Source organism: Boleophthalmus pectinirostris, unplaced genomic scaffold (assembly GCF_026225935.1).
Source record: "Boleophthalmus pectinirostris isolate CB_2022bp ecotype Guang Dong unplaced genomic scaffold, ASM2622593v1 HiC_scaffold_22, whole genome shotgun sequence".
In the NCBI taxonomy this organism is placed as follows: Eukaryota; Metazoa; Chordata; class Actinopteri; order Gobiiformes; family Gobiidae; genus Boleophthalmus; species Boleophthalmus pectinirostris.
The window spans coordinates 15863526-15884779 of NW_026571190.1; the positions used below are offsets into that span (position 1 = coordinate 15863526).

Consider the following 21254-nt stretch of genomic DNA (forward strand, 5'->3'; position numbering starts at 1 on the left):
TGCTAAATTAATCCAGTCTAATAACATTTTATCCAATTTCCCTGGCTATCAGTTCATCGCACAAAAAGGACCTCAAGCGAGACACGTCCATCTTCATTTACTAAAACTCTTGCAAATCTGGCCAGAACAGTTACACTTACATAAGGATGCTAGCGACCACTTTCCCGTAACAAGTATTACTCTTAGCAATAGTATGATGAATTTTATACTTGAGGTCGACTAATGTGTTTTTTCCATGGCCGATGCTGATTGTTCTGGATCCAAACTAAAGATATTTTTGGGCTGATTTTTATTATTACCCCAAATTACAAAATTAAATACACTACACACTTACCCACAGCTCTTTTGTATCACACACTTGTAGGAGAGCTGTGTAGTCATGTTTTGTACAGTTATCTCTTTGCATTGAAGTGTTCCAGTTAAGCTTTATGTGTACTCTTTAACCAGCAGATTAGTCAAAACAAAACACAAATCAGCCTCTCGTTGAGATTTAAAGATGACAGGTGATATGGTGAAAAGATCAAATATCAGTCTGTCTCTGTTTTATACTTAGATTTCAAATACTTGTTTACAGGAATGAATGAATACTTCCCAACACTGTGTTGTTACACTACAGTTTAATAAAACAGAATACTTAAATGTTCATAAAATAAAAGGAGCAAAATTAGAATTTGTCATTTTAATTGAATTATTGAAATAAAAGATACTGTACAGTTTCAATACAATTTTCAATATGATAATCTCACTGTTACATCATTACAGCTAGGCTATATTCAACAGGGTTTGGTGTGTAGCTGTTGCTGTTTTAATGTGAATATCAATTTTATCAACTTTATCCAAGTCCAATTTCTCCATGACAACCAAAAGCAGAAGCCAGTTTAGGCCACCCAGTGTCCACTCATGTTCATGGCCCTTTATGATGATGTAATCGCATGTCAAAAGAGAAATGCAAGAAGGGTATGGGCCAATCTAACAGAACAACAGAAATCAGAAAAAGACCACACTGAACTGCTATTGTCCTCCTCTGAAGAACAGAAGACAAATATAAAGTCACAAACAACATCTGGTGGTGCTGTGGGCGTGACGACAGGGCTCAGCATGTGTGAGACGACTCAGTAATAACAGTGGGACCAATGCAGACTGCGTGCATTATGGATCCTCTTCAGCCAGTCGGAGGCCAAATTACAAACAAGACATTGCATATAGTGAGGAGTGTGTAGACAAAAACTCGGACAATGGGACGATTTCATTATTATATTATAATGTGATAAAATACACACGGTTATATTTTTAAACGTGATATGGCCCATTGCAACAGAAAATATTACTTTGAATGTAATGAAATATTAAATTAGAATGCTCTCCAGTATCCATACACTGAAACAAGCATAATAAGTAGATCAGAATAAGTAAATACAAAATTTGATTGCTATTTTATAGTACTGTAAGCTAAGCTAATCGTCAGCAGTGTTTCCCACAGGTTTATACAATGTGGTGGCACAAGAAATCCATATTTGAATCATTCCAATCAAGACAATATTTTGGTGTGCCTCCACTGAACAAAAAAGCACTGATTACTGATTAAAAATTGTTACCTCTATATGCTTAACCAACAAGTATAAAGTAAATTAAATGATACTTCATGCTTATTGGTTTAACATATTTTTTACCTTTCTTTTTTTTTGCTCAGCTAGTTTTTAGTGTCCTCTATTAATGGGAAACACTGATCAGTATTGTTGGTGTAAAAAATTCAGAGCTCGTCATGACACAGTTTTTGAAATTGAGACATAATGACTGCCATCCAGAAGGTATTTTTAATCTGAAAGTGCTGCACTGAGAAGCTAGAATTTATACTGCCCTGGGTGCCCTGAGCTAGATTAGTTCTGCCCCGAGGGAGGAGTTATAACGTAAAACTGCTCATAACTATAGATGTGTCACATGAGCATGATTAAAATTTTCTCTTTTTTTAATTTATTTTTTTACTTTAAAAAGGATGAGGCATGTTTAGAGTCAGCGTTTATCAAAAAAAATACCCCCAGCTTCTATTATAAACAAATCAAAACCCTCAATGTTCTCCAGTGACCAAATCCTCCTCCAAATAACAGCAGCAAATACAAGTTCCCAAATTCACAGGGGCCCTAAAGGTTCAAAGCCAATCGTGAAGCTTTCTCAAACAATAGCCAAAATCACACAAAGCACTCATAAACCTGTTCCACCACATGCATCTTTCTGTTAGGGGTGAGCATTTGAAAGCAGGGACTCCTTTCAGCCAGATATCACTCTGTGTTGAAAGGCCAATAAATATTTGAGAGGGGAACAGGTCTCCGAAGACATGTTTTATGGCACCAAATAACAACACCGTCCTACCGTCTGGGCCTGAACGCAGCACGGGAGCCTCCTGAAAATGAAATGTTATGGGACTGGGAGTTGTAAGGGAAACACAAGTATAAAGTAAACAGAGCTGTAGCCAACTCTGCTTTCACTTTTATCACAACAGTCGCTATAGTGGTGCAGCCCAGCGCTCCCAGAACAAGTGGAAGGAAGTATTAAGTTAAAGGGGCACTATGCAACCTTTCTGGTGGTTGGCAGGACTGTGATATTAATCGCAATCAAACAGAAATCTATTGGGTTAGTAGTTTTTATCCCGAATACTACAGGGTATTTTGTTATAATTATTATTTTTAATCGATACCTTTGTGATTTACTAATTGTGCCCATTCAAATTGCTCATATAGAATACTAGGGTGAAGGATGTCTGGGAGTCCCTGCTTAGACTGCTGCCCCCGCGACCTGGCCCCGGATAAGTGGAAGAAAATGGATGGATGGAGTATACTTTCACATAGCATCTTAAACCATTCCCCACATCTTTTACACATAGAAAAAATGTAATAAAGGAGTGTGACTTCACCCATAGCGTTCAGCTTCAGTCAAATGAAGCTCACAAGGCATAGGACTGCATTTAGAGCCGAGTTACATATTAGGAATAGGATTTTATTTTCACGGACAAAATTGCTAAATAAAAACACATTTTAAGACCAAAATGAGGCTCACTACAGTAGTTACAGAGAGACAGGTGACAGTTTTTCAATGTAAAGTCAACTGGAAGCAGAGTCGATGGGGCTCACTTCCCCACGCTGCCCCATGCTCTCCCATGCTCACTTCCTACTGAGAAAGCGGGTTACCCATGTCCATTTATATACAGTCTATGGTGTTATAGTGTATCTCAAATATTAGAGTCAGTAGCTGGTACAAACTGCAGTGTCCTTTGCTTCTCCTCTCACACAGGCTGGATCTGTCCCATGAGACAGAGTAACTGGGGAAACTAGGGCATAGACTGTCCCGCTGAGAGCCAGGTCCAATCACTGTATGCCAAAGACCAGCACAGGCTCCGGTTACATATTAACTGCACTGATATGCCTCTCCACAACAGGTCCAACAAATACAGCACTACTAACACAGTACTACCTACCAACAAAGTACATTTAAATAAACAGAACTTAAGTATCTCAGGAGTGTGTCTGCTATGACAGTTGAGTTATAATAAGCAACTGCACTGCTATACTGACTTCAGATCATATGCTCAAGTCAGCATAGCTACAGCAGCTTCAGTGACATAACCATGCTTGCTTGCTCTGAATCTGTGTTTACATAGTTATGACTTGAGTAACAAAATTTGTAGCCTAGTTGCATGGGTAGTATTTACTGCTAGGGACCTTACAGTAACTGTTTATGTTCCGGACCACCTAGCTGCAGGATTTGCCCTTACCACTTTTACTACCTCTCCTGTAGTCTGTATCATCATCTAGCACACCACAGTGTTTAATTACAGAATACAGAATAAACATGTCATGGATAGAATTGATGCTTATTACAGAACTGTGACTTATCATTGTAATACAAAAGACAATGTTATTCAAGACTCGGTGCTGAAATATACAGTCAGCAGTTTTAACATGAAAGGAACTCATCTATGGTAATTATATTTTTGCCAGAGCTCTGTTCCACATCAGAGTCTACAAATGTGAACTCCAACTCTTATAACTACGCTACTACTTCTTAAGTTGTTTTTTTTTTTTTTTTTTTCTATTACTACATAACTACCATGTGGGGCAGTAGTTCTAGTGACATTGCATACGCCATGAGACTGAGTCTGCTCTCAGGCAGTGACTAATGTCTTTATTACTTTTCTGACATTTTGGGGACAACCTTGGATTTTGCCCAACAATGCTTGTTAAGTGATTATCAATTAAAGTCATTTACTGACCAGAATTACTTTTCAATGAGTTTTAGGCACGTTATGATGCTGCACTTACTTGGTGGATACTCAAAGACAACATTCCTCTGGGATGCAAATGGGAATCCAAGGAAGCCCACAGTTCTTTAGGCTAACCCTGAACAGCCATCAGTTTCAGCTAGATGGTCAGTCTTAAATATGTAAACAACTCATTGTAACATTCAGACAAGCCAGGATTCCCATGTCCACTTCAAAAGCACTAGCCCAGGGTCTTCTGATTTACAGCTTTGATTGGAAACAAGACGAAGCAACAAGATGATTTTAAAGTAGATGCGAGCTCATTGTGTCTGCATGTCACTGCTCATATGCAATTACAGCCCCACAGCCCAGGGGCGCACACGACGGTAATTGCATATGAAAAAGATTATGTTCTTTTCAGCGGACATTTATTACAACTAGTTTATGAGCTCGAAATAGAAGCTGAACTGGAGCTGGAAGACCACAGGCCCAACAAGAGAACAAGTGTTGTATTGATGGAGGAGGCCACTACATTCACTGCTCCTGTGCTGTATAAACCAATAAAAAGATATATATGTGAGAGATCGTGGCATTGGGCTATTCTCTTAGCTGTTGCTATGCAGATATTTGGGTTTAATTATCTGAACTGACACTAATGTAGCCTACATTTTAATAGGCCTATTCATAATATTTAATTATGAACTTCAAAGAAAGTTCTAGCACTAGAGGGCTATGTCTACTCAGTATGAAACGACTCCAAAGTGTGTGACTAAGGTGACATCGATGAAACTAAAACTTTTCATCAGGGCATTCACGTATAGGATATGTAGGCTATATGGTAGATGACCAATAAGCCAGAGTAGTTGAGTTCTACACATAAGTCTATGATCCTACGGGCTGTAGTGTGAATGATGACAGCTCATGTCTGAAGATAAATAATCAGTTATAAAAATACAGGACCTACAACTGAAGTGGTATAGCCTATAGCCTCTGAACATTTAGCCTGCAGAACTGCTCACGTTGGCATCATTGAAAATAGTGCATTTATAGTGCCATGCTGTGGCTGCGTACAGGCCACTGCTGACACAGCTCTGGGACGAGGTGTATGGGTGACACACAAGATGAGACTCACGTAGTGCTTGGACGGATTGCGCCTCTTCTCCACGTCCACCACTTTCACGTCCAACACAGTCCGAAACTGCATCTTGATCCTGCAAAGGCTATGCATATAAGCGGCGGGCACGCAGCTGCTGCAGCTCCAGATCAGCTAACTGTATCAGCAAAGAGAAAACACAACACGCATCGTGTCATCTAACAGCTCAACGCTCCGTGAGGAGATGATCCGTATCCGAGGCTCTCACGTCCCTCCGTTGACGTAACGAGCATCTATGTGATTGGAAACTTATCAATAGTCCGAGAGGCTCGCGCTGGTCCGTAGCGCTGGGACACCCACAGCAGAAATGCAGACATGCAGCGATTTCAGGCTACATGCAGACACGGACTGGCCAACAGCAGCTGCGCGCTAAGGAAGCTGGTCACCATAAAAATACAAAAATGTAAGGCGAGTTCCTTTGTGTCTGCAGAAGAGGGGCATTGGTAGCCTGTACCTGGACGGCACTGTGGTCTCGGAGCCGGCAAATCCAGCGCCAAACGCCTCCTGCGTGAAGCAGGCGCAGCGAATTTGGGGGACGGAGTGGGATGGGCTTGAGCTCGTCTTCGCAACACAAGGCTACTTCAATAAAGGATTCAATTCGGCCACAGCAATAACAAACATGTTATTTGTGGCGTATTCACAAACACAGCTAATAAACAGGCTTATCAAATCCTCCACTTCAGTCCCGATAACTTTCTCTCTGAGGTCGAGGGCATTATTAGCCTAATATAGGTTAAATCTTTACGCAGACCATCCAGTCTCGGGTTGGGAACAGTCCGATCCAGCTCCTGTTGAAGCCTCGTGTACAGTTTGACACTCCGCATGCACTGAGTCATGTGAAGGCGCTTTCTGGCCGGAGACACGGGCAACTCAACTATGGATACAGATGTTTCACAGGCGACCAATCAGCTGCGGCGAGCCTCACGTGAAAGAGCCAATTAACAACTAAATACTGCCCCCCTGCGCACGCCACGGTGTAAGTCAATGAGCCGACTGGACCTTGAGTAAGTTACACTGTCATTGTTGTGGCATAAACACATATCACGATTAAAATATGCAGATCTCTACAGTGATATGCTCCAACAACTATAGTAACCATAACAGGGGAACTTTCAGTGGGGCAATTCATCCAAAATTCCCCGGAGGAAGATGTACTTTCATTGCTTTATTGTAGGATGATTAGGCTTAGATATCAATGTGTTATGTTTAAGGTACCTGATATCCTTTTTCTAGTGGGGAGTACGTCACCAGCTTGTCGTCATGGAGATATTATTGCTTTGATTGGATATTCCACAGTATTTCATTCAACTTGAATAACTCTATAAAGACAAATCAGGTCAGATCTGTGGAGGGGCAACATGATTTTTTATGTTTTTTTTTTCAACTATAACACCTTTAATTGACAAAATACAAGAACATTCCAGGCAAACAATAATATCTCCATGGAGACAAGCTCCCTATTCATGGGTTTCCCTACTTTCTGTAGGGACATTTCACCATTCAAAACAAAACTGGTAATTGCTATGGCAATGGTCCTAAATTTTCAACATTCTGAAATCCATGGATAATAATAATTTAGTCTTTGGATATGGAAAGTGGTTGTATAGTTTAATAGTTGCACATAATAATTTAATAGTGGGGTATTCAAACCACTGACTTTTGCAATACCAGCTAAATTCAAATTACATAGCCAACTGAGGTAGTATGTAAAACTGTTTTAACCTCAGTTGTATAATTAATCCACATAAAAGCATTACAATTACAAACATCTTCATATTTACAAATACTCACTTGGTGGGCTTATATATGGCTGATACATATGCACAACATATTGAGAGAGTGGTGGCTTTAAAGAATTGTGTAATGAGTGTCACTGCAGCTGATAATGTCACTGTTACACTCCAGTGATTTGAGGACCAGCTCCAGCGCCGCTTTACTCAAATTGAGGCTATAGCGCTGCCTCACTGCTGACAGGATGTGAAGAACGTGACATCCCTTCTCTGCATCTACAGTACAAGAAAAAAAGTCTATCAGGTTTGCACTTAAAGAAACTACACCCCCATTCTGACTGCCATTGTGAAAATAATAGAACGAAAGAATTAACATAATGGCTTAAGTAGGAGTAATTGTTTTCCTAATTAGTTCTTTGACAGTATAATTAAGAAAGTCAGCAAAGAAGCATACAAGTGTCAATCAAATGAAAAGTTCAGAATTCGATTAGTTAAACTTGCATTTTTCTCGCTTTGAGTCCTCACGGATGACATCTTTCACTGCAATGACAAGTTCTTTGTCCTGTCCAGTCACCTGAAGATAGAACAGCACATTAAATCTACAGAGAACACTGTGAAACACTGTTCTTAGACTTTAAAGTATTGAAGCTATCCTCACAGAGTAGACTTCATCCTGGGATTTAACCTTGCGATATATAAAGCCTTCATCTTGTAGAGTTTGCAGCGCCTCCTTCAGAAGTTGCCGTAGCTGTTGGCAACCAGATGGACCAGCCACAGGTTCCTGCAACGCAACAGGAGACAAGTTACCTAATAAAACAAATGATAAAATAACTACCAGAGGGGCAATATTTTAGAAAGATATATCTAGAAAATCGACACATGCTTTCTTTATTCATGTAATCACTTGGTTTTACAGTTGGTAAACTTGTGACTTAATAATATCTCAATTTTTAACAATTGTCGGTCTATTATTTTAAGTAAGATAATTTGAGATTGTGGCACATTAAATTAAATTGCACTATTTTCTGATCTATATTATAATATTGTTTCTTCATCACAAACATACCTGGAGTTCAAACAAGTTTAACACACAAACATATACATAGTGAACCTTTATAAGCTATTTCAATCAAAGAATTAGCAGTGATGATACCTTTTCAATTTACAATATAAATGTACTGACATCAAGAAAATACATAATGGAAACAACCAATGCTGTGCAACATTTCTGTACTTTTTACCTGATCTCCTGGTGTAGCTTTGAGCTGATTTAAGATGAGAGGCTGCAAAAGTTCTTGAACATCATAAGGCCTGAACTTTGCCACAGATTTCTGGTTTAGGAAGTCCCGGATAATGTTGACAGCCTTACTTGTAGAACTGACTGATGCATTGCTAAAAGATACAGAAGATCAATATACATTTGAAGTTTCTGCAGTTCATATTTTGAGGTTTAATGATTGTGCCAAAATGTTCAGGACTTTTTTGCTATCATTTGGATGTTTATTGTCAGGAGTCAACACAGTAAAACAGTCAGCCTGGAGTAGACTATGGGGTTACCCAGGAACAATATGTGCCTTTATTGGGTATTAAAATGGTAAAACTGATAATGAAATAAATTAATATTTTTGGATTATTCCAATGATAATAAATAGACAACATTTAAGCAATAAGAGTTATTATGAAATATAACGGAACTGCAGGAATGACACTGCCAGGCAACAATATTTTACCAGTCCATCAGAAATGTTCAAACACTTTCCTGTAAATGTCTTGGTTTAGGTTCAAGTATTTCACAGTACTGTAAAATTAAAAGTGTGCCCTTTTCTGAAGGATTTAATTAAGTTATCGATTTTTTTAATCAGCTGTTTTTGCCTATTAGAAATGTTTGTTATTATTGTCTTAGAAAGACAACTATATTCTAAATTTGCATATCTTTGATTACAATAAAATTACAATTACATTACAATTATCATTATCCATTTATCTATATATTTCATTCCTCTACTCTTTGACAACACTTTTAAAAGGTAATGTTCTGTATAGTTTATAAAGGTAATATTATGTTATAAATTAAGTCATACATTTTAAAAAGGTTGACTGACACAGCAAATTTGTAAATGTGTTTAGTCTTGCCAGAGCTTCTGTACAGAACATTGTCTGTGGCCTCATCAGTTGTCAGCTCTGTTATCTTGAATAAAAGTGACACAGTGCCGTGACGCACCTTGACAGACTGTTGAGAAATGGATACCTTGTGTTGTTTGATTGTAGCTGGAGTGGTTTGTCATAGCACTGCCTGTAGAGCTCAGGAACCTCCATCATCCAAGATATCTGTACCGCCATCAGCGGGTCATCCACTTTATCTGGGAACACACACAGATGCACAAGAGTAAAACACAGATGGGAGGATGACATATACTCTCATATAAGAAAAGTATGAGCAACAGTTTTCAAAGAGAAGACATTTAAGATGACTCCAAGATCCTGGTTAATGGAAAAGGCAAGAACAAGAGTTGTAATAAATAATGTATACATGTAACAATTGCCATCAAACAGAAAGTGGTCATGAAATGCAACTATAGTAAGTCATTCATACAGATTGCAAAAAAAAAGGGTGAACACATGGGTACTGTGTGAATGTTCTGACTGTTATGAATGTGCTGTGATGGATAATACAGTACAAAGTCACAGCAGCTCAGTACTCACCCTCCCTCTGATGTACACAATTTTGTAATGTAGGGTCACTTGAGCAAGTATTTATACTAAAAGACTTGAAAGCAATTTAAGTCTAAGCATGGTCTCAAATGATGAAACATGGTGGTTTCTACATCTTGGTTAAAAATCCTACTCTTATTGGTTTGCTTTTGCAAGTCAATATTCAGCTATTTCAAAGCAATGACTTACAGAAAACTGAGGCACTGATTTCTCTTTGTTGCCTTGTTGTTTTCACAGGTCCCCTCACTCTAAGCAGCTCTCCAATCTCCACATGACATCGATTCTGCTGGGCACGTTGTAACTTCCTCATCTCTGCCACTGGATCAAACCCACCTTGTGCTCCACCAATTTTCTTTGTATCTCCTTTTAAGACAATAAAGAAATATCATAAAAACAAGAAATGTATGCATGCATAATAATATTGTTGCTTATATTGTCTATTCAAGTACCAGGGACAAATGCTTCTTTTATTAAGTCATTTTTCCAACAAAGGCAGTTGATAACTCCAGTACTGTCATCCACTAAATAAAAAGGAAAGTATGTGTTTATGTGTTTATGTGTTTAGGGATCTGAAACTAATTTTTATCCATAGTTACTTACCTCCATAGCAGAAGAAGTCATCTCTTTCCCTTTTGTAAACCACTATTCCTAGTACATCAACTTTGTAGATTGGATGTGAGTTGTAGAAGTAAATACCTGACAAGTAATTAAAGTAAACCAGCGATGATAACAAACACACATAGCAAAAATACACACAATACACAAAACAGAGTAAAGGCTTTAAAAGAAAGTAACGACCAATCGACTCATAATAATGGGTAATTTAATAGTTTCTGATGGCCAACCTGGCACTTGTGTGGATTCTGTCATCTGTAGGATATCTCTGATGTACAGTCTTGCATATGCAGAAAATATCGGATCCAGTCCCCATAACATGGACGGCATTTCTTCTTTTGGTTCCATTGTAACAAACTACATGTCATTGTGCACAAATATTCAAAAGACTTTCTTTTAGTTTACAAAAAAAGTAACAAACACCAAAGGCTAGCTCCAGCAAGCCCCAATCATGAAAAAAGTGACGCCTCCGAGGAAATCACGTGACATTATATTTCCTGAAAACTGTAATCTTGATTTGATGATATAAAATCATAATTCTAACAAAGATTTATTTAAATTGTGTCAAAAAGAAATAATAAAATACAAATCACTCATCAAAACCTGAAATTGTAGTTTACGCTCAATGAGTCCAGCGTGTCTGGTGCCGCATTGGATCTTGGGAGTTGTAGTGTTTCAGACACAAAGAAACCAGATTGCAGCGAAATTTCTCTGAATTTCATCGCCAAAAAGTAACACATTGCGGTCTTTAGCGTTTACCTTTGGACAACACATGATATAGTTAATTATTGTGCGAAACGAGAGTGTATTCATGTTAATATTCGGTCTCCAGTACGGACGAGGGCAGCAAAAGACCAAATTTACCCCGCCAACTGTCAAACACGAGGGACACGAAGAAAGAAACTGGGGACGCGCACTCGTGGACGCGCTTTGACACTAAATCCGCTACATTACTGAACCCTTACCATGCCAGGGACCAGAGGACTGTTTTGGTCCCGTTATAGGCTTTAAAACCTTCTGATCAAGGAATATCGTCGCCTTTTTATTCACCAACACGGGATATACTCTTTCGTGGAATTGACCTGTTTTTAAGGACGTTTTCTTATTTTCTTTTTGTTTAGGAAAAGCCCCGCAGGGTAGTCGGGCCAGTAGTAGGTCGCCAGGAGTTGGGACAACAGCGAGCTTTAAGCGCTACTTTGCATTAAAATAAAAGTCGCAATGAGAGATTTCCTTTAGTTTTTTTGGCATGTCTAGGTTAACCTCAGATTTTTAGGGGTTAACAATGAGATTTTTTTTTACGGATTGTGCGTTTTACGAAGTGGTCCGAAACGTGTCTAAGGCTAAGCTAGTTTTTATTTTGTTTAGTCGCACAGCAGGGGGGAGCAAACCATTTTAGTGACTGGCTAGTTTTCATCCAATTTTATAGTTTTATGTGTTAAAACTGACTTTTTTTGTTACCTCAGTGGTTGGATGACTCATTATTCAGGATGTCATTCTTTAATTTCCGTAAAATATTTAAATTAGGGGCTGATAAAAAGAAGAAACAGTATGAAAACGTGCGCAGGGATGAGAACCCAGAGGAGACGTGGGAGATCATCGGAGAATTGGGAGATGGAGCTTTTGGGAAAGTCTTCAAGGTATGATCGACCTCCAAAAACTTACTCAATAATGCAGTTTCTCCGTCTAATCTGATTACTCACAAATCCATTTCATTAACTCATTCTTATCTCACCACACAGGCACTTTTCAGCTTTCTATTCATTGTTTTATATTGATTACCCACCCACCCTTTTCCTCCAACCCCACACCAGAGTTGAACCCACGTGACACACTGCTGACAGCTAATATTTATGAAATTGTCATTTTTGTTAGCGTTTCTCTTTCCAGTTGGTTTTGAATTTAAAATCTTACTTTCTGTCAAATAGTTAGACTGCAAAACATATCTTGACGTTTTACAAACAATTACAGTGTCATTACATAACTTTTTTCTTTCAGAGCCCAAAAGGGTTTATGAGTTTCAGACTGACGAAATATTAGGACTGTTGTCATAGCAATTAACAAAAAAAGTTATATTTTTTAAATGGTAAAGTCTGTAAAAGGTCTTATAACAAGAGGCTAAACCCAAATTGAGACAAGAGTATGAGAGTACAGCTTTTATCAATAATGTATTAACAGTTATTATTATCTAGAAATGAACAACTTGCCTGAGACTGGGAGAATCTTTTGTTTAGCTGCCAAGTTCTATTTTGGTCTCCTCTATATCCCATTGTTGCTTTCCATTGTACTTGAATTAAGCCTAATCTTCTTGCCCAATTAATTCAGTCACAAGTTTCCTCTTTACTGGCATTAAACCTGCAATTCTCAGGCAAAACAGAGGCAGTGTTAATAATACATACAGTGCATGTTTTTGCAGGTTGCAGAAGTAGTAGCTCATTTTATTTAAGAATTTTCATGAAATGAAATATGTGAATAAACAATTACACATTACTGTTAATCCTAGACTAGAGTTTATGTGTTTCCTAATACCAGTTGTAAAGCAGGGTTAGGTCACCAGGAAGTGGCTGCATCCTATATCACTTCATTGAGCACATCCTGTCCACAAAAAGTCAAAACAAACAGCTGAATTTTCCATTTTATGTTGAATATTATGTTGAATATGTCTGCTGACCATAACAAATCACTTACAATAATCGCATTCATTATTTTGGATTTGATGGAGTGAATTGCAAAGCGATTACCTAAGAACAAAATAGTTATGTTGTTTGTAAAGATTGTAGTTTGGGCTTTGTTGTGATTATGCTTATTGAGTTTCACATTAATAGATAAAAAATATGGAGGCCCCCATAAGTTGGACAATACATTATGTTTAAACCAAATGTCTAAAAAAAGGAATTCCCTATATTGTATTGCTTGCAGCAAGGGTTGAGCAATTATGGTTTTGTTTTGTCAAATAAAATGGCTTTCGATGTTAATTTCTTTTTTATTTATTATTAATCATTGCCATTCCTTTTTAAACATTGTTCTTCCTCCAAAGTCTGAACTCTGCTCCATACTGACAATGATAGGTTGAATGATTGAATCCATTAAAATTAAAACAATTGCAAAACAATTTTTTTATATCTTTAGTTGTTGAAATAAATGTCTTTTTGGCTTTGGACATTTGGCTATATACATTTGTAATATTGGTAATTATTATATTCCAGGCTCAAAATAAACAGACCGGCATTCTGGCTGCAGCCAAAGTCATTGACACCAAAAGCGAGGAGGAGCTGGAGGACTACATGGTGGAAATCGACATCCTGGCCTCCTGTGATCACGACAACATTGTCAAACTGCTGGATGCTTTCTACTATGAGAACAAACTCTGGGTGAGTCCTGAGCAGATAGAAGTGAAACAGAGCTTCCTTTGTATGTGATAAGACTGACTGGTTCAAGAAGAAAGCAGTCATAAACACAAAGAGGTATTATTTGGAAAGACTTGCTATGAGATATAGATAATTGGTGAAGTCCCAAGGTAGTATTATTTCACACGAGGTATTTTCTATTTCTTTGTTAAACAATAGTTTGCTTGTTTCAGAGATGGTACTACGTCAGTTTTCATTTGTTTGCATGTACACAATTTAAATGTTTTTCCTCAGTCCTGCAGTTTCTCATAAGTTTAAGCATAACAAAATATAAATTGTGATGCCTGTTTATTACCCTGTCAATCAATCAATCAGCTACACGCATGAACTATACACCACCTCTCTTATTCCTAATGTACTCAAACCCTAAAAAAAATCTGCATAAATTGCTCAAATATTCAACCAGTCTTCATTTTTACTGTCTACTGTGGTGCAGTTATACAATAACAAATGACATCGTGCAAAAGTAAAGCTGCATTTTAAAACATAAATTTGGCCTTGCTGCAGAGAGATATTCATTAAATGCTAATGACTCATTAGCATTTGTGATTAGCGTACACATCAAATATAATGGGCTCTAAAAAATCTTCTAACACCCGAAATGTGGCTTGTAACTAGTAGTGGTAGTAGTGCTGCACTAAAAATTAAGTTTTCAAGTTGTTTTGAGCTTTCAGTGTTTAAATTGACAGCAGTCTCTCTGCCCATTGTAAGACTATGTAAAGTCATAGAAAATCTACCTGCACTGACCACCCTGCAACCTTAACCCCTTGCAACAGACCTATTTAGTAAAAAATACCACAATTTACACAACATTTAGAACCTATTTTTGTGCATATAAAAAGGTAAAGTCGACGAAACACTCACCCCTTTCCAGAGAAACAATATTTAATTCTATCATGAACAGGAACATGAACATGAATAGGATGGCATAAAGTGATAGTTTATTGATACTTTGCAGCTGAAGTCATCAACATTACTTGGGGCTGTGATCCAGAGCTTTTGTTCTGTCAGAATCTCTGTTAAACTTTATCTTTATTTTAACTTAGTCTAACAAGAAGGAGCTAACGTGAGATTATTTGTGCAGTGAAACACCCATCAGTTTTTTCGTCAGTCACTTTCACATTTATGCTGATAATCAAACACCTAAACAGAAGCATGAACTCTTGTATTGATCATAGGCTCCTTAAAAAGTGTTTAAATCCATTTGGTATTTTTTCTTGAGTTTTAGTTTTTCTTCAAACTTTTTGACAGTGTTTATTAAAGTGTGCATTGTGTCACCATCATAACCGAAAAGTTAAAAAAAAAAAAAAAAAAAGTTGATCAGATGATTAATATAATCATCTTTTTTTTTTTTTTTATTACTTGTCAACAAAGTAATCACATAATCATATGACATTTAGAGTAGACTATTGCACAGACTTTCAAACTTGCTGTGTGCTGAGCTTTTTGTTGGTAGATAAAGTGATTAGTAAAATAATTGTTGCAGAGCCCTTGAAATGAGGATTTATTAATTAACAATTGATTTGCCACACAGAAGGTAGAATCAATATGAAGACTTACTAGTATTCTACAAATACTAGATAGTTCATGAAAACCACAATAATAACAACAAGTAGATTTGTCCCATCAATATTAAGACTTTTCAAATTAGATCTCACATTTCTCTCCTTGTTTCCATGGAGACGATAAAATGCATTTTTTTCATGGTATTTCTGGCCTATATCCACAACATGCAAGATGGACAAGACAAGTTTAATGCCGTATACTGTGGAAGAATCCAAGCAAAGCAATAACATGTCTATGGAAACAAGAAGGTGACAAACCCTCAAAAGTTACATAGTGCACCTTTAACATTCCATGCCCAAAGACTACTTGCTGTCATAAATGTATAAATCACTTTCACTGGTAATATAAAGTGGGAGATACTGCAGTAATTACCTGGGTGTTAAAATCCAGTGCATTTTTTCCCCTGCTCTGTCTCTTTCCTCTCCATTGTGCCGCAGACAATAGCCAGAGCCCAGTGGAGTTTGTCTGTAGATTTTAATCTCGGCCTCTGTGGCACCTGTTTGTGTAAGAGAGAAGTTATTCAGGCCATTTCCTATTCAAGATGAAAGGCCTGGCTTCAAATAATGTTCATAAATTACAGTAATATACAGATTCTTCATCTTGCATTGGCACCACAACCCAAAATGCTGTGTTGTATTACAGGTTTTTCAACATCCCCCTTCACAGCATAGAATAGAGGGTGGCAATCTATTGTTGACAAAATGATAGTAATTGTTTTATAAAGGATGTAAAATATCAAGTATCATTGGCAATGGGAAAACTGTATGAACAATAATGTATTATTGTGCTCTTTTGGTTCATTTTACCATTCACTTATGAAAACTCCAATCTCAACCAAGGGACAGGCATGTTATGTTGTCAGAACTGAAAATGCTAAACCTATTGGCACATACGTAAAAATCTTGATAAGTATAGTTTACAATGTGGTTTTATGATTCTAATATTGTAGAGGACCATTCTAAAACTATTCAGGAAAAGTTTAAAGGTTCAGTTTAGTCCTGTTTATGTAATTTCTATCAGGATTATTGATACTTGTTGATTTGTTTTTAGGATGATTTTTAACATCATCTTGTTGGGATGAATGGCATGTCAGTTCTAGTGTCGGTATTGAGCGATATCGATATTCTGTGCCCCATTCTCTATGTGCCCATGTGTCAGTCCCAGGGGTTCTAAGTGTATCAGATTTGTTTTTTTCAACAGAATAGAACAGACTCATGACAAAAATGGAAGCAGAAGAGTTTTATATTGCTGTATTTTTATACAAACACTTGACATCATATATTCCAGATGAAAACATTTTGTTATTATTGTTATAAAAGTGAAAAGTTAATATATGATCTGTACTTCAACTCAAGATAAGTATGCCAGACTTGCTATGGATTTTAAAAGCTAAATATCTGTATCTGTGAGTATAGGTTATTGGCCACAGCAGCAGGCCAAATAGCATGCCATCCCTCCCTCCAGCTCAACCACATGAATGAAGTGAGTTGAGGCTGTGCACTTGTTCTGAACTGTTTGTGTGTCAGATAAACAGAGAGGAGGAAGCCACAGCCCGTCCTCAAGTTCCTCTGGTGCTGCCATAGACCTGAGAGAGGCCCATTGTACTGCACTAAAACAACAGTGCGCCTACATATTCACCAACACTAGAGCAGAGCAATAGGCACAATTGTTTAGGGAATGAGTAAGAACAGGGAGATATTGATTAAAAGAATAATATAAATCTTTTTTTTTTTTTTTTTTTTTTTTTACAATAAATGTGCTAAAACATTTGAAGTTCAATTAGAGGTGGTGATATTGATATTGATAACATGCTGTTTTAAATATATTCAAAATGTGAACATTGGCTTTATTGCATATAAAACAAAAAAACTGCCAGTATATCCTCTGATTATAGTTGTTTTTTTTTCCTTATTTTAAAGAGAGAGATTTTCATTTTTGTCAATTTTGCCCTCTTCTAGATTCAAATAAGATACAAAGTGAATGATTTTTATACACTTAAATATCACCTTATTATACCCTTAGAGTGGAAAATGACACTGTAAGTTTCTCTTTTTTATTATTATCTTGCCCTCCTGGGACACTCTTGATTGTGTGAAGTGGGACAGAATTGAACAGCTCTCCTTAAGCAGAGAACTCTTGTGAATACAAAGATTTTCAGTTTCACCATTGACCAACAGTATATCAGAAACAGTTTGAGCAACTGTATCAACCACAGTGCATTTCTCAATGGCTTCATGAATGTAGAAGTTACACTTGTACTTCCCCCTCCCTGTGATTAACGTTTACCAAGTCTCTAAAGGGCTTACTCTATTAGTACACTTTTCTATTTAGGGCTTCAACATTAATCACAATTGAATAACAACAGCGTTTCCCACAGGTCTGCCTAAAATATGGATATATTTGAATCATTTTATTTAATACAGTATAGATAATGATGAATTTATGACAATTGTACAAGCATTTTAAATATCAGTTGCGTTCACCATTTTGTGTTCATCTTGTTTTTAAGGCTATGGGGACAAAAATGAGATTATGGAGCGCCACAATGTCTCAACTATTAATGGAAAACCCTGAACAATTAAAATTTCCATTAATCACTGTTAATAAGCAAAGGCTGCTGTTATTAAAGAGATGTAATGTCTTTTGCAAACAACAAAATAGCCCTGTGTGTTACTAAAACCATAGTATACAACTTTGTTTGCATTGTAAAACATATAAAAACATGTGTCCTCACTGTGAGCGGGCATGTATTTCCACAAACTTTACTTATTTGGCTTGGAAGAGGGTCCCCTCCTGCTGTTTTCCATGGAAATGTTGTTTCTTTGGCTATAATCTTCCACAGTACAGCATAAAACTTATCTTCATGGAGAATGAAGTATGGTTTTTCTGCCTCCAGATTTTCTATTTGGATTTTCACTTTAAATAGAAAATCTACTAACCCCTTAATTCTGGAAATGAAATGCATGTGATTGTTTTATCAGTTTTGAAGAATCACAAAAGGTTTTATTGCCACTGTCAGTGAACCAATTCACAATCCTGGAACTTGCTTTGGTAATATGGTGCAACGTAAAACATGAATGAATATGAATAAAATATAAACTATGATAAAATACATGCATTAAAAATAAGGTGTTAAGTCAAAAATAGAAGTTAGTTTGTGCACTTCATATACCAGTCTTGGAAAAATAAACCATAAATGTAATTACATCACTGAAAATTGCAATTTGATATTTTCGCTATCCTCCATACTGTTTCTATTGCCAGGCTAAATAAAGTCTTCTCCAGATGCTTCACCTTATCTGCTACTACACCACAGCCAAAGCCAAGGTGCTGTGTCCATAGAAACTAATCCTATTAACGGCATGAGGCTCTGGCCGAGTGGTGAAACACGTCCACACTGCAGCCTCCACTGGGACAATCCTCTTATGTCAAAGCCAAACTGCAGCTCCTAAATGCCCCTACGAGCTCATTCACAAATAGGCCCAGGTCCCAGGTCATTCACTCACATTTAGTTCATCTGACACATATTCAACACAAATCAAACTGTGTAACTGCTTAATCTGGAACTTACAAGGTGATATGTAAGCTCTTTGTGTGGGGCTCCGTTTTCTGAAAAGCATTGTAAAAAAGATTTTCGTTTTAATAGTAGGATTACATTCAAAGTTCACATCTTAGTTAGGGATGGGCCGATATATTGGCCAGTATTTTTTAGTGCATCAGATATTTTGTGGCTGATCTGCTACCTACAAAGTATACACAAATCTTTATTTTAACACTTTCATATGAGGAGATAACTAAAAAAAAAAAAAGGCTATGGGTGAGTTTGAAAATTGAAATAACAACATTTGGGGAAATTTATTATTATTTTTTAAAAAAATTATTATTAAATTGTCCCTATAATGTCCCATATAACAGGCTAAGAATATTGGCTGAGCTTATTGGCCATCAGTTGCTCTGTATTCTAAACACTTGCATTGTTTGTGGAAAAAAAAAACAACATTGTGGTTGATCTCTAATCTTAATTACTTTCAGTAGCTAACATTTGAAAGAAGACTGAAGCCTTCTAAACTAATTCAACTATTGCATTTCACATAATGTTTGAAGAGGTTTAGTCTTCAGGGTTAGCAGGTTTTTATTCATAGTAAGAAACTAACTCCATTAACTCGCTCCACCACTCCTCAAACTATTTTTTTCCCCTGGTATCTTAGTCTAGTGTGAGATTCATTGTGATGATTTGGGAGTTTTGTCAGCTGATTGAGCACAAAGGATGTAGAGGCACGATGGATAAATGAATGCTGTAAAGGAGAACCTTCCAGACCCACACAATAGAGCAGAGTCCAGAGAGGTGCTGTCTAACTGACCTCTAAATAATAATGCTGTGGATTTACATAATGCTTAAAGTGCCCTTTCTTTAGCTAAATCTACTTGAATTTGTAATCTTTGTGTCCATTTTCCCTCTTCTTTGACAGATCCTCATCGAGTTCTGTGCAGGAGGGGCTGTTGATGCTGTCATGCTAGGTGAGTCATCATTTTTCTTTAGATTAGGTAACCAAAATCTGTTTGAAAAGCAGTCTTTACTATTCAATACAGCAAAAACCCACAAGTCAAACAAACCACATTGTAGAGATCAGGATCAAACGTCATAAATAGTTACTGCGAAAATCCGCCGTCTTTGTTGTTAACAAGTAAAATAATCAAAATCGTGCGTTGTTATGTGAACTATAAAGACTCTAAAACGCATACCTTTTTATAACAAAAAAAACCCCAAAAAACACTGGCATTATTAAATATAAATGTAAAAAATATATTACATTTCATTTTTAAATTCTCTGTCCACAAGCTTTCAGTTACCATATACCTTTTTTAACTCAACTGATGCTACAATCCTGATGTCACTGTAATTGTATTTATTTGGTTGTAACTGTGTAACTTTGATTTTCTGCAGAGCTGGAGAGACCCCTGACTGAGCCCCAGATCCGAGTGGTTTGTAAGCAGACGCTCCAGGCTCTGGTTTACCTCCACGAAAACAAGATCATTCACAGAGACCTGAAAGCTGGGAACATCCTCTTCACCATGGACGGCCAAGTCAAACTGGGTAAGTAACACAAATATGTTAATAAAGTTACGGTTTTATAACTCAAATGTTTAATCAGGTTATTGGAAGTACAGTATGCAAGCGGTTCAACATTAAAAATTATATAAAGCTTTAGTTAGTTTAGTCACCATATCAGATTTTTTTTTTTTTAATCTTTAACTAATAGTTTAACAGTAATGCATTCATTGATTGACAATCCTGAACCAACATCCAGTGCTGTATTTATCCATCTCTGTGTATGCAAATGCTGCAACTAAAAAGCCTTTTCCCAAATGTAGTGTCGTGGACTTACAGATGTTCTGTGCACCTGCTGACCAATTATAGAATAATACTTTACCTCACATTCACCTGTTTTGAAAACTACTTTGAACTGTTTGTTTTTTCTGCAGCCATTGATAAATCTGTTATACTCCCATTACACGGCATACTATGTTTTGTGCTGAAATGACTTCTTTCAAGATGTGTTTTTATTCTTTTATACACTGCTCAGTTCTACTTTCCTCTTGTGGTCTGTGATATAACTCCTGGAAATACTGCCTCACATTCAAACTGTTTATAGTCTTTTTTAAACCAGTGCAGCCCCAAAAGTCACATAAACCCTGCACTTGCAAAAAACATGATTATTCTTGCACTGAGCTTAAACTATGTATATTAACCTACAGCTAAGCCTTAAGACTTAAAGAAGACATATTATTATTTTTCTGGTATTTAGTTATAATCTATAAAC

The 21254-nt window shown here is 36.9% G+C and overlaps 3 protein-coding genes across 5 annotated transcripts in view; 1 reads left to right on the plus strand and 2 right to left on the minus strand.

Moving 5' to 3' along the window:
• Positions 1-6221, minus strand: part of LOC110173853 (SH3 and PX domain-containing protein 2A-like) — a 152062-nt gene extending 145841 nt beyond the window's left edge. Inside the window, 1 exon segment of the mRNA XM_020939861.2 lies at positions 5385-6221. Coding sequence (XP_020795520.1) covers positions 5385-5480 — 96 coding nt within the window. The 5' untranslated portion in view covers positions 5481-6221.
• Positions 6222-6999: 778 nt separating this feature from the next.
• Positions 7000-11345, minus strand: stn1 (STN1 subunit of CST complex). 3 transcript variants are annotated; one of them, XM_055157901.1, is made up of 10 exons: positions 11066-11345; positions 10693-10819; positions 10448-10543; positions 10297-10368; positions 10037-10210; positions 9384-9495; positions 8377-8527; positions 7794-7916; positions 7637-7709; positions 7000-7411 (listed from the first exon to the last, which is right to left on the minus strand). In XM_055157901.1, the coding sequence occupies exons 2-10, from the start codon at positions 10808-10810 to the stop codon at positions 7254-7256; spliced, it is 1077 nt and encodes a 358-aa protein (XP_055013876.1). In that variant the 5' UTR covers positions 10811-10819; positions 11066-11345; the 3' UTR covers positions 7000-7253. The 3 variants fall into 3 exon arrangements, with proteins under 3 accessions (XP_055013876.1, XP_020795538.2, XP_055013877.1); XM_020939879.2 differs by lacking the exon at positions 11066-11345 and having other exon boundaries at positions 10693-10966; XM_055157902.1 differs by lacking the exons at positions 10297-10368; positions 10448-10543; positions 11066-11345 and having other exon boundaries at positions 10693-10970.
• Positions 11346-11353: 8 nt separating this feature from the next.
• Positions 11354-21254, plus strand: part of slkb (STE20-like kinase b) — a 30856-nt gene continuing 20955 nt past the window's right edge. The window contains exons 1-4 of the mRNA XM_020939817.2: positions 11354-12099; positions 13666-13830; positions 19902-19950; positions 20378-20527. Coding sequence (XP_020795476.1) covers positions 11950-12099; positions 13666-13830; positions 19902-19950; positions 20378-20527 — 514 coding nt within the window. The 5' untranslated portion in view covers positions 11354-11949. The remainder of the gene's footprint in view (positions 12100-13665; positions 13831-19901; positions 19951-20377; positions 20528-21254) is intronic.

Excerpts from the sequence above, each read along its gene's own strand:
- stn1 (XM_055157901.1), bottom strand. The coding sequence starts at position 10,810 with ATGGAACCAAAAGAAGAAATGCCGTCCATGTTATGGGGACTGGATCCG. Across the intron at positions 10,544-10,692 it reads AGAATCCACACAAGTGCCAG|GTATTTACTTCTACAACTCA; the intron begins GTTGGCCATCAG and ends ATTACTTGTCAG. Across the intron at positions 9,496-10,036 it reads AATCAGTGCCTCAGTTTTCT|ATAAAGTGGATGACCCGCTG; the intron begins GTAAGTCATTGC and ends GTGTGTTCCCAG.